The following is an 18290-nucleotide window of genomic DNA, read 5'->3' as shown; positions in this document are numbered from 1 at the left end:
AATGCAACTATTTCACTGGCAGTTTTGCATAGAAATTTCAATTTTTCAAAGAAAAAAATGTAAATGTAAATTTCATTTTGAATTATTCTCATGGAACAAATCTGAAAGGTTGCAGAAATCTAATTGGTTTTGCAAAGCATTTTGATTTCAGAAAAACAGCATTTTCTTACAAGAGGCTTAAATTGCTGTAATGAATAACAACCTCCAGAGTGATATTGTAATGATTAGAGTAGCAAATGCTATAATTGAGATTGAAAAGTAACTTTCATTATTAATGAGTTTTAATTACAGATCATTGATGCTTACAGACTGTCCAATTCATGTTTAAAGTTAAGCACATGCTTCAATGCTTTGCTGAAATGAAACCATAGTGTTGGAGAAGTAAAATAATTAATGACGTAATATAATAATGTTAATTAAATGCAGCCACATTGGTATTATTTAGCATCTTGATCAACATGTGAGATGATCTAAAAGCCTATCTCAGTTTCAGTCAGTGTCCTGTACTGCATATTGTCTCAAACTTTTCATTCCATCTCTGGCTGCCAAAGAATCCAGAAGTAGGTAAATAAACCACCCATAACAGCATACCTCAAAAAGACTCTGGCTGAGATCTTTATTCAGCTTCTAGCGCTCACAGCTCTACAACAGTTAGCTGAGAGATGACCTAAAGCCTGGCAAAGTCGAAGCTTTGTTAATTTTCAAATGCTCTGGATGTTTAGAGATCTTTACTAGTCCCTGCTGACCAAAGCTAGCTCCTACAGACCTTCTGGGTCTTTCCCATTCATTGCGTAATTGCAACAATCCACCTGCTCCAAAGACATTTCATTAACTGTGGTGCAGTACAAGCACAAATAAGTTTCTATTATAAATTTGTTTTATGATGTTTAGATAGAGGCCAACACACTAACCTGTAGTTATTCTGCCTACACAGTTCTGCAGACAATAGTATGTACCGGAAAATTCCAGCAATTCCTTCCCTCAAGTTACAATAATCTTGCCACCAATTTATCCTCTATCCATCACCAATCTCATTGTCATTTTACAGATGGCAATAGCATACATGTTGGTCACACCACCTTTCCAAACCCTTTGGCGTCTGATGAAAATATAATATGCATAATTAAAAAGTCACTTTGTTTTGGCATGCAAATTCATTACTTTTCTTACATAAAAATGCACAAAGGCACAAATGTTTCATGACAACTAAAATAACTGTTCATTGTTTAAAACTTGGAACATGCTCAATTATACGTTTCTCTGCTTTATTTTTTAATAGTCAGCACCTAAACATCTCCAGGCTATATTAATATGCAGTATTTGGGAATTTAGAAAATGAGAGTTTACAGTTTTTGACAGATTTCACCCAGATCCCATAATGTTTGCCAACATTACATCCCCTAAATTAATTCTGTTATAGATATGCAAAAGCAACTGACATGATTTTCTTCTATTAAAAACATAGCAAACTGGAAGCTGCTGCTTTGGTTTGGATGCTGACTCCAACAACTTAGTTCAGGGCCTGTCATCGTTTATTTTTAAGGCATAACTCAAATGCAGAAATATCTTGCCACATTAGGGTTTCTTTCTCCAGGTACACGAAATCAGATCCTCATTTGAGCTGTTCAAATGGGAGGGAAATCGGAGAGGTGAGGAGATCTTTGGAAAGTTGTTAGATAAAGTGGATTTTTTAACCCTTTATGGTCAATTATGAAGATTATATATTAAAACTTGGCAGTTATGGATAGCTCCCCAGTGATTCCATCAACTGACAAAAGAAAACAACTGCACACTTATCAAGAAAAACTATCCAGAAATGTACTATAATAGCTTCATTAGATGAATAAATACCGACTAAATAAGACTAAAGTGGAGGGAGGTTGGGAACAGTACATCACCCATGCTCTTCAATATAAATCAGGGGCAAAATTTCAAGCTGCGGAGTCAATAGTACTACTCATATGCTTAAATTTAAGCACCTGAAGAAGTATTTGTAGTACTGGGACTTTAGTGATTAGTTTATGTTCTCAAGGACATCTTTCTTCTTGCAAAAGCAGCATTAGAGCTTACTTTTGAAAACATGCACATTGAAATCAATCCTGCATTGGGTACACATTGGAATTTAGATTCGAGTAACTTTAGTTTGTCAAATATTTAACAAAGTTATCATCTAGAAGCTAGGAGATGTCCAAAGCAATGTGCTGGCTTGCAGCCAAAAGGGTATTTGCGTAAGGTCACTAAACTCTGCCCCCACCTCTTGTCTAGGGTTACTTTCCCAGTGTCCCAATTAACTCGCTGACATGAGGAGGTGTATTAAACAATTAAGACATTTATATCTTCAGCCTATACAGAAGTTTGCCTACCAGTTCCTCATCACATGGCACTTTCTTACATCATGTTTTTGAGAGATATCTACTTGTGGTTATCAACAAATTGGTACAAGACATATAAACTAAACAAGACCCCAAGATCAAGGTGCCAACTGTAGCTAATATGATGGAACTCCTAATTGGAGAAGTGTGTCCCCTGGGATGGAGTAGGGGAGTCACTGATCCCTACAAAAGATGCTAATCATCTGGAAGGAATTGAGGGGTGGCTCTTGCATCAATACAACACCTGGAGTTGCATCCTGCTCTCTTCCGTGGACTGGCCACCCAAAGAAGGAGAGGTGAAAGACTCCGACCACTAGCTAAGCCAAGCCTGAAGTCTACAGCACAGAGAGAAAAGACCAAAAGTCTCCCCCCCAAATACAAACACACACACACACGAAAGAGCTTCAAGTTACAGCTTATCAATACAGAGATCCCTTCTGTAAAGCAATTTGAGAATGCTTAAATCACTCCAACACCCATTAGTGTGTATGAATGCTTTGTGTGTCACTAACTATTCCCCAAAGTGGACCCAATACCTAAGTCTGCTATCTATACCATAAGAGATATCTGCCTTAAACCAGTGTCATTCTAAAACTGCTAAAAATGCGGGATTTTAGAAACCATTCTGGATCTGTGTAGGAAGACAACCAGAAAGATGCAGGTATGGTGTTAAAGCGGGAGGAGCAATAGACTAAATAAATTAAAGCTTGATATGATTTCCATGAACAGTAATGCATAACAGGAGAGAGCAGCCAGAGGAGGAAGTTCCCAGGAAATCAGTTTAAGAACTGTACTTCCTTACAACGAAGGCAAGTAACAGTCTCTGCCTTTAAAAGTCTCTTAGCTAAATGGCACAAATCAATGGGAATGGTTTCTCCCCTCAACCTTCCTTTAAAATCCCGAGAGAATTGTTTTCCTTAACTTGTTCATGATAATTAGATGTAATTACTAATTGTAGTAGCTGACAATCCAGACAGACTGAACCATTGGTTTACTGATTATATTTCAATTATAATTTTAATTTGACTATTGCATGGTACCATTGTAAATTAGGTTAGGTAAAATATAAATTAAACTAGTTAGTGACATATTTCGCTTAACTTATATTTGTTCTTATAACTGCTTGCTTCATCTTTTCATGCATTTATAAAAAGATATACTGAACTGGTTCATCTCTCAAAAGTTCAATGCAGACAAAGTAGCCTATGGAGTGGAAAAAGGTGAAACCATTAACAATCATTCCTGAGCCTAATCTACATTTTAATTACTTAAAATAACACCCTAGTATTCCTACACATTTCTAGGTCCCCGAATTCTGCAAGGGACCACGGCCAAGGTTTCTGTGCATCCCAACAGCCAGCTCTGGTTGTCTCTCTCACTGGGGATTGCTATTTTAGTTATTTTTCTCAGCAGTGACTCTTCTTCTAATGATGCAAAGTGAGACTGAAGGTTATCAGCTTCCCAGGAGGAATACTTGAAATCAAAAAGATGCAAGCTGTTGGAAGCTACAATCTATCATTTAAATTATAGTTGAGGTTGCCTGACACTTTACGTTGTAAGATCTTATTTTTGGTTGCTTATAATTTGGCCAAACATTAGCCATTCAGGGTGAAATTTTCCATCCTGGGCATCTGCCTCAGGCTATTTTTGGAAAGTTTCAGCAAAAATGGTTCAGCAATTTCCGCGAACAAGATTATGGGGAAAAATTCAGTATTTTGCCCATCTTAAAAAAATGTTACCACTATTTCATTGAGAAGCTTTCGCACCTCCATGCTTTGGAGGAAGGACTTGAATTTTAGCTGGGGTTGGGAAAACTCTGTAGTATCAGGATCTACCTTTTGTTTGTATCAGTTAACATCTTGTATCCAGAAAGGAGCGAATGAGGATCTGAATAAAGTGTCATCACAGTGGATCACTTCACCTGGTTTGTCCAAGCCTACCCTACCACTGAAAAAATCAGGCAACACTATGAAAAGGTCTTCAATTACTTTGTTTTAAAAGTTGGCTTCACCAAAAGGATTCATCATGATAAAGGGGCAGGGTTTGAAAATAACTTATCCACAAGGCACAGAAATAGGTACTTGGCATAGCATGGGACAACTGTGAGGTCAACTCCGCATGCCAAGTACCTATTTCTGTACCTCATCCTGTTTTCTATCCAAGACTGATATTATATTGGTAAATGAAGTTCTATTGACTTATGGCATGGATATCATTCTAGACTGAATGTTTTATAGTTCTGGATAATTTATGTTGTTTATTTAGCAGATGTGTTTTCTAAATGGCTTGTCATACGCCTAGTGATTTTCAGTTGTACGAATATACCACTGATCATGCAGAAACTGTTATTTTCATAAGATATCAATATGGGGGAATTTCAGCTGTGCAGAATTGGCCATTCTATTGGAACTAGAACTGCCATAGTAACTGCCACAGTAACTTCCTGCTTGATTGGCAAGATACACCAAAGAGAAATCCGGAAGTTTCCATCATCGGTACCAGAACTTGTGAAAGAAAATCAAGACAAAGATGCACTCAAGAACTACTGGAGCTTGTACACTACTGCTAATGAGTCAGATGGATGGATGAATGTATTTTGAGTTAACAGAAATGTCAGGTCAATATTACATTGACAAGGGGGGAATGTGGCACTCCTAAGGGAATGCCAGGGGTATATTTACCTGCACCCTGTCCCTTTAAGGATTGGTGCTCTGCTGGAGGGATCAAAAGAGACAGAGCTCTGGGGAGCAGAGGGTGGTTGCAGCAGCAGTGTGGTGTGCTCCAGAGAGAGAGAGAGACAGTAGCAATTGTCCTTATGCATGCTAGGAGTGCATTTGGGGAGGGTGGGGGGTTGGATTCTAAGTTTATTAAAATGCTCCTGTTTTGAACTCTCTCCAGTCTGGGAGTGTAACACACGCATTCAAAAGTTGGGAAAGGCCAGACTTTAGATTGCCCATGTAACCTTAATTCTACCCTCTTGTGCATATGTATTTTAAGACAGTCTTTTTACATGATCACATATCATTCTTTTCACAGAACCCTTTCCTCATTTAGTGCACAGGATAGTCCTGCTCTGGGACTTAATCAGGGTTGTGTAGTCAGGCCCGCCGACAGAGGGGGCAAAGGGGGCAATTGCCCAGGGATCCAGGTGATTTAAAAGGGCCCAGGGGCCCCTGGCTGCTGCTGCAGTAGCAGCAGCGGCGGCCAGGAGCCCTGGGCCCTTTTAAATTGCCTGGGCGGGCCACGGGGCTCCTAGGCGCACACGGGTGATACCGGCAGCAGCTAAGGCAGCCGGGCAGACATGTGGAAGCCCTGGTCATGCCCATTTACTGTTCTGCCCTGGAGCCCAGAATTGTTGTTGGCGGCCCTGTGTGTAGTAAATGAGGGTGTTGCCTGTAGGACTCCTGCCTTATTTGTTGCACAAGGTGGAAGGTGTGAGTAAGTGAAGCAGAGTTTGCAGGAAGATAAATGATAGTTAAGGCAGTTTATGGCTGCCCGGGAGAATGACTTCTACCCCTAACTGTACCACAGAGTTCCTGTGTGATGCTGGGCAAGTCACTTAAATCCGTCTTTTCACAGATGGCTACTAATTGTGTGTTCTTCACTTTGTGGGTGCCCAACTTGAAACCATTGTGCTGAGCACTCACAGCTGCAACTGAAATCAATAGAAGGTGTACTCTGAATATACAAAGTGCTGTATAATGCTAAGTACCCAAGAAATTAGGCCGTGGGGGTCTCAGAGTGGGCATCCAAAATTAGTGGATACTTTTGACCTCAATGTTAGTGCCTCAATTGCCCATTTGTAAAAAGGGGATAATACCAACCCCTCAACTCAAAAGTGTATTAAAAATAAATGAATTACTATTTGTGAGGCACTCAGATACTGGAGTGATTAGTGCCCTAGAAAAGAGTATGAGGAAATTAATTCTGTCTTCAGAGCAGGGTTTTAATAGTACACAGTAATTAAGGCCTGGGGCCACACACTGAACAATTAAAAAAAAAAGGAGTACTTGTGGCACCTTAGAGACTAACAAATATATCTGAGCATCTTGCTTGGATTTTTATCCAACTTTCCATATCTTTGATACTAACTGTTGCAGAGCACGCATGTGTGGAATTTAACGTAGAGTTGTTTTAAAACTACATAATTCACAATTTTTACAAAGTTCCCTGTATTTAGTAAGTCAAATTTGGCCTTCGGTTACACCACTGATGGTGGGGTTTTGTTCGGTTTCAAACTTGATGGCATGTCTACTTTGTAAAAACAGCTGTCTGGGGAAACAGTTACAACATGATTATCTCCAATGTATTTTAAGCATGATTTAGTTTTGCTGTGTAAATTAGACTTAACTATGCCTCTGAAAAGTACTACAGCCAAGAGAATGGTTCAAGGTCTGTCATTTTGGCCATAGGCTGCAGCATGATTCACAGGCTGGGTTAGAACATAGTTAGGTCTCCTCTACACTGCGATAAGAAATTGTGCTTTTATTCCTGGGTTTCTCAAACTGGGGGTCCTGACCCCTTAAGGGGTCATGAGGTTATTATATGGGGGACACACGAGCTGTCAGCCTCCACCCCCAAACCGCACTTCACCTCCAGCATTTATAATAGTGTTAAATATAAAATGAAGTGTTTTAATTTATAAAGGGGGTCACACTCAGAGGCTTGCTGTGTGAAAGGGGTCACCAATATAAAACTTAGAGAACCACTATTTTATTGTGACCAGGCACAACAGGCTGTAAGCAATCCCCATGACACAGTTTGTTTTTACAGGGACAGGTTCTGTAGCATAAGTAGATTCTGCTCTTCACAGCAGGGTATGGGGGACTTTCAAGAAGCCAGTTGTTTCTCTTCTCCAGCCCTCACCCTGGCCTAAGTTTGAGCCGCACAAACTGGGGGCTACTGCAAATTGGGAACATAAACCAGCTGGGGATTGTTAAAAGGCCACTCCTCTGCTACCCCCCATAAAGTTCCCCACAAGGAGAGAAGAGTAGGAGTTGGCTCTGCCTATTCTATGCCCCCCTGCTGATTTCTCCATGCTGAGGGCATTCTCAGCAGGTGAGTTAGGGGAGGGTTCTGCTCCAGAAGCTGATTAGGGCAGAGAATCTGCCCGATAGTGTGGATCACAGTCAAGATACCCGATGGTCTTTTAATCAAGGTCATGTTTATTCTCTACAATGCACTATGAAAATAACAGCCAAAGAATATGCCTCCAAAAAGTCGGTGAGAAATGGAGAATTTATCCTAAGTCCTAATTATTAACTGAAAACATAACTGCCTTTATAGGGGAGACCACGGCACATTTAAAAAAAATATACAGGGAAACTAAATGGAAAATCTCCATCTGCCTCTAAGAGTTCCCTTTATAGTGGCACGGGAGTGCAATTACCAGCAAAATGACAGACACTGACCTCTAGCCTGGCCTCCAGGGCCCCAATGTGCTGTTGGCTCCCCCTGTGTTCCGACTGCAGCTTTTCAATGAATGCACTGTTGTTGGCCTCTTCAGAGAGGAGCTGTTTGAGGATAAGAAAGATTCTTTGTGAGTGCAGGGGGGAAATAGTCCAACAAAGAGACTGTAAAGGAATAATTAGCTTCTTTATATACCATCTCCAGCAGGCTGCCAAACCTGCTTGCTGTCGCACTACAGCAAAACAATAGCCCTTTTCCAGTTCAACCTGCACCATTGCCCAGTCCCATACCTGCAACTATTGCTTACTTGCTGTACTCTGAAGAACACCTTCATATTATTATGAAGGGGATAAGACCACCACCCTACACTTATTATCATATATGCACATGCAAAAATATGTTACGGTATTGCCAAAACTCAGGACATTATCAGTATGTATTTCTATTACATCTGAAGTCCCCAATCAGGATCAGGCCTTCATTGTGCTGAATGCTGCAGATATACAAAATCAGGGACAGTCTATGCCCTAAAGAGTTTAATTCAATGTTGAGGCTGAAATTTTGCCTTTACCCCTCTCTGGTATTCCTAGATAGGAGTAAGGGAGATTAAAAAAGGGGACTTTATAACTCTCAAGTGTTCCTTTTCCTAGGAATGAGAGGATGAGAGCTACTCGGGCAACACTAAAATGCTGCAGTACTTGTCTTTTTAAAAAATTATTATTAAATAGGAGTTCAATGGCATTCACCCAGCAGGGCAAGATATTCTCTGCAGGCCAGGTGGAATTTTATGAGTCTCCAACTGTACATTTTGCCAACTGTGACAGACAGTCATGAGGGGTTTGCTTTTCACATGCACTTGATCACCAAGTAAAGGCTGGCACCATCTGCACATGCACAGATCTTGATGTTAACCCAAAAGACGACTCCAATAGTCTGTGGGGATAGTACCAACCCAACACCTAGTTTCCTAAACCCAAGTGGCCCCCTAGTTAATGTCCTAGCCTGTATAACCACAAGAGTTTGAAAGGTAAATGTTATATTGTCTGAGTGTGAGAAGGAGGGCTGTAGTTAGAGCAGAGGGCTGGGCATTAGGATTCTTGGCTCAGACATTGGGTCATTTATGTCTGCTCTGTCCCCTAAGCTCCTGATCTCATCTGGAGGAAGGGTGAGCTAGCAGTGGATAATCATTAGGACATCAGTCCATGCAGATGCTGCAGACTACTAGAGAACGGCCAGTATCATGCAACCATGCTGTACAACACAGTTTTGAGGCTTCCCACCTTGGAGTATCCACTACAACAAATTTGTTCTTTGGGCTCTGGCCCCTGGGCCAGTGGGATGCTGCAGCAGCTCCCACCTCAGCTATATGTAAATATTGTTTAATAATTAATGTAGACACTGACTGAAGCAACATTTTTCCAGAACATCTGGCCAAATCCTAAACTCACTGCCTAATTTCTTCCTGCAGTTTTAATTGGTTAAGATGTTATTCTTCACTTCTGGTTCTGAATTATTCGGAAGAGTGCCTGCGTGATGTTACTGAGTGACTATACTACTGCATTACACTCCTGAAGTGTTAAGTGATCCCTGCATATACAACATGTAAAGTTCTTTGAGACACTGCAGGATGAAAAGCATTGTATAAATACAGGTTATTAACAACAACATTATAAAATTCAGCGATTCATTTACAACATGTGCCTCATAGTCAGTATAAATCAGGTTATAATATATAAAACAAATCACATGCTAGCTGAATATTTGTTTTATTTTACAATAGACAGTATATTAAACTTTCCCTCTTACATTTGCATAATCAATCTGAATAGAGTCTTCTAGTCCATTCACACTTGGATGACTATGTTTTGCTAGCTTATGGCATGTGTTTAGCATAGGGGTGGGGGAGAAGTAAAATTAAGATTTGATACAAAACTGCAAAAGAAAATTATAAAGTGAATGTTTCCTGATCTGTAGGAGGATAATTAACAGATCTCACTTAACTCACAGATTTATTCAGTGATTATACCTTTCAATATTGACACGTTGCTGCTGAATTTTTACTTTTTGGGTGGTTTTTTTTCAATATATTATATGAAATCTGGGGGCACACAGTTTCCCCATATAACATCTCACAGCATAGACATCTTATAATGTTTCATCCTACCACAGACATCACCACGGTGTCATCAGGGACGAGTCATCCCTATTATATAGCCACAAGTACTCCTGTTCTTTTTTTGGTTAAGGTGAAAATTCTCCCATGTGCGGAAGGTCAGCAAAAGACCTAGGCAGAGCCTACATCCTCAAAGAGTGGGATATAAGTGGTGACTAGACACTCTGGATGGGGTGAATATAGGGTTGCCAATTTTGGTTGGCTGTGTTCCTGGAGGTTTCATCACATGATATAATCTTTCATTAAAGATTAATCTTTAATCCCTGGAGATTCCAGAACAATCCTGGAGGGCTGGCAACCCTAGGCAAATTTCATCTTTTGGTGTCATCTCCAAATTTCACATGCATGGAGATATAATTCAGAATGCAACCAAACTTTGCTGTCAAAGTGTCAGAAACAGTGGGGGATGAGGCAAAAAATGTCTTATTCTCAAAGTCTCATACACTTATGACTTGATACATTACTTTATACACACACAGACACAACGTTACTATATATAAAGTAACAGAACAACATATTTGTAGTAAATCATTTTGTAAAGCACTTTGGGTCCTTCTGCATGAAAGGCACTTGGTAAATGGAAGATAATCATACATAGTATTCAGAAAGTATCCTTTATGGGTGTGGTTATTGTATTATCTGATGACACTCATTCATTGTTTCTCATTTAATTATGAATCATGCAAGCCCAACAACTACATTTCATTGTTTCCAAAACAGCTCTAATCTCCATACACAGGACAGGGTTTAATACAAGCCCTAATCATTGCTACCACAGGGCAAATCTTCACAATGAAGTGAAATGCAAATGATTTGGCTGTTGTAAACAAAACACGCTGCAAGGTTTTCCAGAACTTCGGTTGCATAATGTTAATACAGTGCTCATGATCTTAATTTAAAAAATAATCCCTTGAAAATTAATTGCCACTAGACATTAATTGTCACTATGTTAATTAAGCATTTAAACCAATTAAGCCCAAGGTGAAGTTGAGGGCAATAAACTCCATAAATGTTTAGTATAAAGTCTTAGTACTGCAATATTTTTTTTTTAAAAAAAGCTTTCTTTTTGGGAGACTGGATGGCTCAAGGGATTGATAATAACAGAACTAACCCACTGTTCAAATCCAGCCCAGGTCAGCAGTAATCACATGACTTTTGTGTGTCCTTTGAGTTGTTGATCTAGACCTTGATAGAGACATCAAAAATTACCTCTCTTTTCTAAGCAAGCTATCTGGGAAACAAGCATAACAAAAATCTCCAGCATTGCTTGTCTGTCACCAACAACACAGATGCCTCAGGGCATGGTACAGAGAAACTACTTGTTGCTCTGGTGGCTGACTTCCACCTCTCTACAAACAAACCCAGTGTAGAAGGGCTCACCCTGCTTGTGCTCTGCAGTATTTGATCACTAGATACTCCTGTCCTACCTCCAAATGCTTGCTGGGGTGAACACAAATGGCTGAGGTCCTTCCTCTCTGACAGAGCCCAGAGAGTCATTATGGGTTACTGTTTCCACACCTCCAAAGTCCTTACTTGCAAAGTCGTGTGAGGCTCAGTTCTCTCCCCCATATTATTCAAGGTCTATAGTTGTCCCGATGGCTCATAGTGAGAATGCACAACAAGCTGATGTTCCAGCAGCCCTCAGACAACACCAAGCTCTTCATCTCCTTTATAACAAACCAACAGCACCATCTCCCAGCTTTCTCAAAGCCTAACCAAAATAAGCAATTGCGTGAAGAGCACCCAGCTAAACCTGCATCCTGGCAGGCAAGACAGAAGTGAGGCTGGAAGGATGACAGACGTGCCCACACCATCTGAGCTTCAGGATCATACAAGTCCCAAAACTTGAAGAAAAACTCAGCCCAAAGTGTCAAGTTTTCCTTTGTTTTGAGTTGAAACCAAAGTTTTGATCTGAACTGTTTACTTGGCTCAGGCTTGCAGAAAACTATCCAACTTATCTAATGTGTTATATCTGTAGAGGACCCACCATTAAAATGTAACTAAAGTTTGCCAGCACACTGGTAAATCTAACATAAGTTTTGGGTTTACAACATCTTGCACTTCGGAAGCCTCCAATTTTACCACCATCTAACCTTTCCTATCCCAAACATTGTTATTTCAGAGCGTCTGTGCTTCTTAAGTCATCGCAATATCACTGGCCGTAATGGAACAGGCCAGGGGTGCTGGTAAAGTCCCATTTCCCTTTCAAAACAAAATTAAAGCGCTGGGAACTACAGTTATAAGCAGCAAATTTGGATCTGAACATTCCCATTCAAGTCCAGAAATTGGGTGTAGGAACAATGAACCAATCAAGTGCTTTATACTATATTAGAGGAACAGCTTTATGAGTCATGCTTTATTGGGTATCATCATTGCTTTGTATTTCTTAATTCTTGCCATCAGAAGCACTGATTGCAAGGCAAGCTATATGGGGCAGATGGGTGGGTGGTGCAGTACGTGGTTAAAAAGACCTTGGAACTCACAGGATGTTAATGATTGGCCAATTATTCTGTGACTAAAGGATAGCTGCTAGTTGGAACACATTTAGGTCTGAACATAAGTCTCTGTAATAATTTCAATTAATTTTTAAGAATGCAGGATTGTCTTGTCTAAAGCCAAAAACATAAATACTTTAATGAGCGTTTATAATGTAATATATCTCTGAGTTCTGCTGCAGTAATTGGAATCTTCCTACAAGACGTCCTTGTAAACAGCAATATTATTTCCATGTAAGGTTTCTGGTTTACTTTTTGACCTGGTAAAGAATGTTTTTTCTAGTCTGGCTGGCTGTTTTTTCACTGAAATATAAAATAGGAATAATGATGTAGGCTTGACTACGCATTTAAATTGAATAATTTGCAATAATGCTCCAAAATGCCACTGGGATAGAAGTCAAAGGACTGTTTGCAAAAACAGTTGCTTCTTTTTTTAAAATTAGTTTCTGAAAAATAAATGCAGCATGTTGCTAGATGGCTCAAGAGATTGATAAGGGGATAGAGAGCCTTTCATCTCTAAGTCAGCATCTCAAATGTAGCCTGCACTGGTAGTGACTGAAAGTTGTTACTACGGCAGGGTGGATCTGTGGCCTTTGTAAAATGTAAACATGATAATCCTCATCTAATGGGAGAAGTCCTTTTTTTTCTACAAAATTTGATTTTTAAAAAAATAATTCCATTGCTGAGAAAAAAATATATTGTACATATCCAGTCTTTTGTTCATGGACACTCCAAATAAAAACAGCCTCCTCAGTTTTAGTAATAACTGGAAACAGCAGCTGTTTCTCAGCGTACATTTCTGCTGTGGTAGTCTGCTGCAGATGTACATACGTGAAAGTAAACAGATGGGCTGATCTTACTGGCTTCCGCTATATCAGAAACAAGACAAGATATTTTACCCAGTATGAATGGGACCAGAGAAGCAGAGATATATTTTTAATAAGGATGAATCTCCCGGTTCAGCAACATTAAGAACTGCTTGGGGTTTAAGATAAAATCAAAATTTCTCTCAGCTCTCTGCCTTCACATATTTATAAGAATGGATTAACAAGCTCTCTGTTTTAAGTTTTGAAATATTTGAATGCATTTCTCTCTCTGAGGGCTTGTCTAGATGAACAGTTAGTGTGTGGCAAACGAGAGTGTGAATCTACCCTGCACTACCCTGCTGTGCCCTAACTGGCCACGTGGACCCTGCTACTGTGTGCTACAAGTTCCCCCGTGCACACTGATATACTCCCCCTTTAAAGCAGGCTAGATCAAAATATAGGAAGCAATTTTTAGTGCATGGTAGCAGGGTCAGCACGGACAGTTAATGAGCAGCAGGCAAGGGCACTCTAGATTTACACCACAGCTTGCTGCACTAACGGTTTGTGTAGACAAGTCCTGAGGCCAGGACCAAATGCTTCAGAGGAAGGTGAAAGGAGGAAGAGGTGTTGGGTCCTTGATGAATGAGAAAATTTCCAGCACACACTTGCACACAAGAGCTTTGGATAATCATCCGAACTCTTAGATGTGCTAAGAGATTTCCAGACAGAAAAGAAGGCATGGTCTCTGTCCTGAGAAGGTCATAGTTTAAAGGCAGCCAAGGAGATAAACAGAGAAAAGGATGAAGGGATATAACATATAAGCAGACCGCTCAAGGAGGTGACTGGCTACATCTTAGTTATATGAAGATACTGATTGGACACATCTATGTTGACTCAATGAGTAGTTGTATTGTTTGTTTTTAAATTAGGATATATAAACAATTCCCAGTTATTCCCCAAGCTTGTCAGAATCTGTCATCTAGTTCTCCCATAGCTAACACAGCCGGACTTGAATGCGAAGAGGGTAGTGGCCTCATATGTGAGGCAGGGGGTGCCATGTGTAGGGGTGGCACGGAAAATGGCAGAGAGATAGTTGTGTGAAAAGAGGACAGATGAAGCTGGTCTCACTGGAAGAGCGGAGGGGACTGGGGCAACACCAAATGGGACCAGGGCCAGGGCTGAGACACACTAGCAGTGTGACATGGGCAGAGCTTGTATTACCACTGCTTGCACTCTCCTGCATCTGTCCTGTGGAGGGAGGATCTCAGGGGCCTTCAGTTTGGCATTTTTCACAAGCACTGAATTGTTTTGAAATTTAAGAGGAAAAACTGTCAGTGATGTCTCTTTAAAAAGGGTATACAAGGCGCTGTCACTTGTGAAAAGGTGTCAATCTGTTTTGTGGGCACCTGGAATGTTAGTTGCAGAACAAAAGCTCTCCTACCTATTGGGGTACTCCTGGTCTTTGGCAGTAAATGGAATTCTTCCTGAGCTCTCTGCTGGGACACAGAGAAAAACCTCAGCATATCTTCATAGGCATCATTAACCTCTCCTTTTAAACAGGAAAGAGAGCCTCCGTTTCACACGTGATGTAATAAACATGGAGGACAAACAGAAGAGCTCAAGCAAGACAATTAGAATATTATAACTCGTATTACCTTTCTAAATGTCCTTGAAACACTGTGTTTAAAATCACAGTGAAGGGTAATAGAGATCAGAGAGAGAGGGAAGGAGCTCAGCTAATTCCAGGCATGCTCTGTTAAATGCTCTTTGGGATAAAAATGGCTTATAGTCCATGCAGTATACTTTCCTTGGATAAGGACCATCACACATGGCAATTAAAAGCAATCAGAGTCCCTTAAGGGTCTGAATACATTTTTAAAACATTTCCTTTATTCTCTACTACATGCTTAAAAAAATCAGGCAAAAATCATTTTTATGCAGAGTGGCATTTATTTACATTTAGCACCTGAAGAGATTAGATATGGCTTTAATGGCAGTTATTACCACTCCATAAACAGCCATTAAAAGCATATTTAAAGCGACACTCTCAAGACTGACTGACAGGTCCAGAATTTCCATGTGCAATATACACTGCTCTCTCCTGATGACAGGAGAGGTAATGGCCTCTCACCATGGAGGCTGTGACTTACACTGGGGATCCCAGCCATCAGTGGGCAGCCGCTAGTGCAAACCCCTAGTATAGTCAGGCCAAATCAACAATAACCATAAATTGCACTCGGACAGCTCACCCCTGCTTGATACTGGGATAAAGTGCACTGGTGCCAGTCAAGGCTTATAGCAGCTTTGCCTGTCTAGGCTAAGGTTTTGCACTGATGGATCTACACTGGTGACTGAAATACCCAGTGCAGACAAGGGCTCTTGGTACAAATTTTCATTATTCTTCCCCAGGACCTTATGATAAACACAGAGCGCTAGCAGCAATAGGGCATGTGCATTGCACACTGTAGTCTACCCTGTCCCTATGTTTCCTGTTAGACACAGTCATAGTGGCACAGGGTGAAGGATTATTTCCCCTTGAATTTGGGGAAAAGACAAGGGACGTACAAGATGTTTCTAAACCAACGAAAGAAGAATTAATGCTGCCAACTTTACCAATGACTTTCAGAGTCTGAAATCGTACTTGACTTCAGAATGTTGCCACATGATACCTTTGCATACTAACATTTTTAAAACATACACTGACTTTTTAGGAATCTTCACACTCAAAAAAGACAAAGATTTTGGTTCTACTGTCTAAGCCCAGCATTTTCCTCCTCTGTTTCATACAGTTTGAGTCATGGATTTCCACACTGACATTTAAATGGGCAGCTTGAGGCTGAAAACACAAGGGCATATATTTTGCACCTCAAAGAACGGATGCAAGCTGCTTTATATATGTATTGTTGACTTATTAACTTACAAAAATGCCCTTCACATGAAAGGAAGGCTAAACAATATTAAGGCACATAGTTCAACTTAAAATCAGTATTGGGAGACTCCCACCCACTATTAATCTACATATCACCCCTGAAAACCTCTCCTCAAGCAGAGATTAGGAGAACAGCTTTAGGGGTTCTGGAATTTCTTTGCCTTCTTTTTAATGCTTTGTTAGTTTAAATTCTACCACAAGTTGTTTTGGGTGCTGAACTGATAACTACAAGATTTATGACCAAAGCTCCAATGCTAGGCAAAAGTATGATGCCTTCAATTGCCAAGAAGACAATTTCTATATCATCTGCTATCTTGCATATGTGTGTGTGCTTTTCACCACAGCAAATTGTGAAGCTTTAGAGTTCACTAAGATGAATCTCCTTTTATAAGACTTTTCCACCCTATGGCTAAATTACAGATCCTTAAAATATTTCAACACCAAGAACTTTCTCCATGATTAAGCCTTGGGAGTTGGCAGCTGAATAACTGAATTTAGTCTTCCTGTAAATGTCATTGGGATTGTCAGCCTAGGAACCAGAAATCTGTACTTATAGATATACCAAGGACAATAGTGGTGAAGTTTGCATTTCACTGCTGCATAAATACGCCTCAACATCAGGTGACTGTTCGACTTATAAGTATTCAGTCCTTGCCCTCTTTATTGACAAGGGTGATACATTTGCCAAATTTGGTGGTGGTGGTTTTTTGTTTTTGTTTTTTTGAGATATGGACATTTCAGGCTGGATGCAGCAGCAGCTCAGAAGGAAGAATGTCACCTACCTGAATTGTCTGGGACACTAAAGCCAAAAGATTCATTTCACATGGGTCAGGAGAAAGCCACTTGAAAGCAACAACACTTAGTCAATACCCATCTAAGTAGGAGAAAATCACTGTCATGGATTTTATCCATTCACCCACGTGAAATTAACAAGAGTGGCATTAGCTGATAGCCAGGATAACACTGCAGCCAGGATAGCCACGCCACCCAAACCGATGCTCTTGTTGGGTCTCCCAAGCAAGGGAGAGGTGGGCTCAGTTACTGGAATATAGATCTCCTCGGTGTGCAGGAAGTGACACTGATGATTCATGTAGGTTACTGTCTTTCTTCTGAGTTGCTGCTGAACCAGCACTCCAGCTGGTGTTGGTACGTATTGTGCTGCAAGAAGGGCCACCTTTCAGAAGGAATACAAAACCAACTACATGAGCACCAGCTGTGAAGAAGAACTAAGGCTTTCAACCTATATCAACCAAGTGGTTGGGCTTGGTGCAGGAGAGTTCCATGGTGTATGAGGAGATGGGTAGGAGAAGGCATTCTCCCACTTCCACTACTGTGTGGCCTCTATTGCAGCCCTTAAGCTGCAAAAGCTCCTACAGCTCCTCCGTAGGGGTCTATGTGGCCATCTGACTAGAGTAGAAATGGATCTACTGGCCCTATTCTCAGTCTTCCTATAGCTTCCACTTGCTTCATTGTCGACACATCTTTCCACAGACACATACGGGAGCACCGATAAAGCTGTGCTTCACTGCGTGCAGGAGACGCAAACTCTGCATGCAGGCTCCTCAGTTACATTAATTTAGGCATGCCTTTTGCTTCTGGGGCCTTGGATGGCCTTGGAGGATGGAATAGGATTTACCCTGATGATCCCATGACTTCTTATGGAAGAACAGAGATAGTAGCCCCAGTGTCCTGGCCAAGTTTCAGATTTGGTAATCACATTCTGCTTTCAAACATTCCCTTGTACTTTCAATTGGTTGGGATTTTTATCACTTCTGATCTCATCTCTCCTATAGTGTTGCTGTACGCAGCTAAACACTTGCTAAGTTCCACTACAGAGGTGGGTCAATTTCAACTAGCATGTGAAATGAGCCGTTTTTATGTATGTACGTACACAGTGTAAGAGTTAGTTTGTGCCGTCAGGTCCAGCTCTGAGTAAGAAGTGTGAAAACAGTACTAGCCCTGGAGCAGACCTAGGAGACATTGTGCCTTAGATACCCCTCAGACACAACTTTGTCCCTGGCTTAAGGGGAGAGAGAAGGGTGGCCCTGGACCAATAGTAAAGTGTAACATTCCCAACACAAGCCCAGCTGTGCTTGCTGGCACGTT

At 40.7% G+C, this 18290-nt stretch overlaps 1 protein-coding gene across 14 annotated transcripts in view; it reads right to left on the bottom strand.

Moving 5' to 3' along the window:
- Positions 1–18290, bottom strand: part of LMNTD1 (lamin tail domain containing 1) — a 295893-nt gene that overhangs the window by 115096 nt on the left and 162507 nt on the right. For all 14 annotated transcript variants that reach the window (XR_012155635.2, XR_012155637.2, XR_013634835.1 and 11 more), the window contains one exon: positions 7784–7885. Coding sequence is in view for 11 of the 14 variants with exons in the window: in XM_073317668.2 (XP_073173769.1) it covers positions 7784–7885 (102 nt within the window). In the remaining 3 variants the exon portion in view is untranslated. The remainder of the gene's footprint in view (positions 1–7783; positions 7886–18290) is intronic.

The sequence above is a fragment of the Lepidochelys kempii genome, chromosome 1 (genome assembly GCF_965140285.1).
Source record: "Lepidochelys kempii isolate rLepKem1 chromosome 1, rLepKem1.hap1, whole genome shotgun sequence".
Classification (NCBI taxonomy): domain Eukaryota; kingdom Metazoa; phylum Chordata; order Testudines; family Cheloniidae; genus Lepidochelys; species Lepidochelys kempii.
Note: the sequence above shows the minus strand (reverse complement) of the source record. Positions and strands in the feature narration are given on the sequence as shown.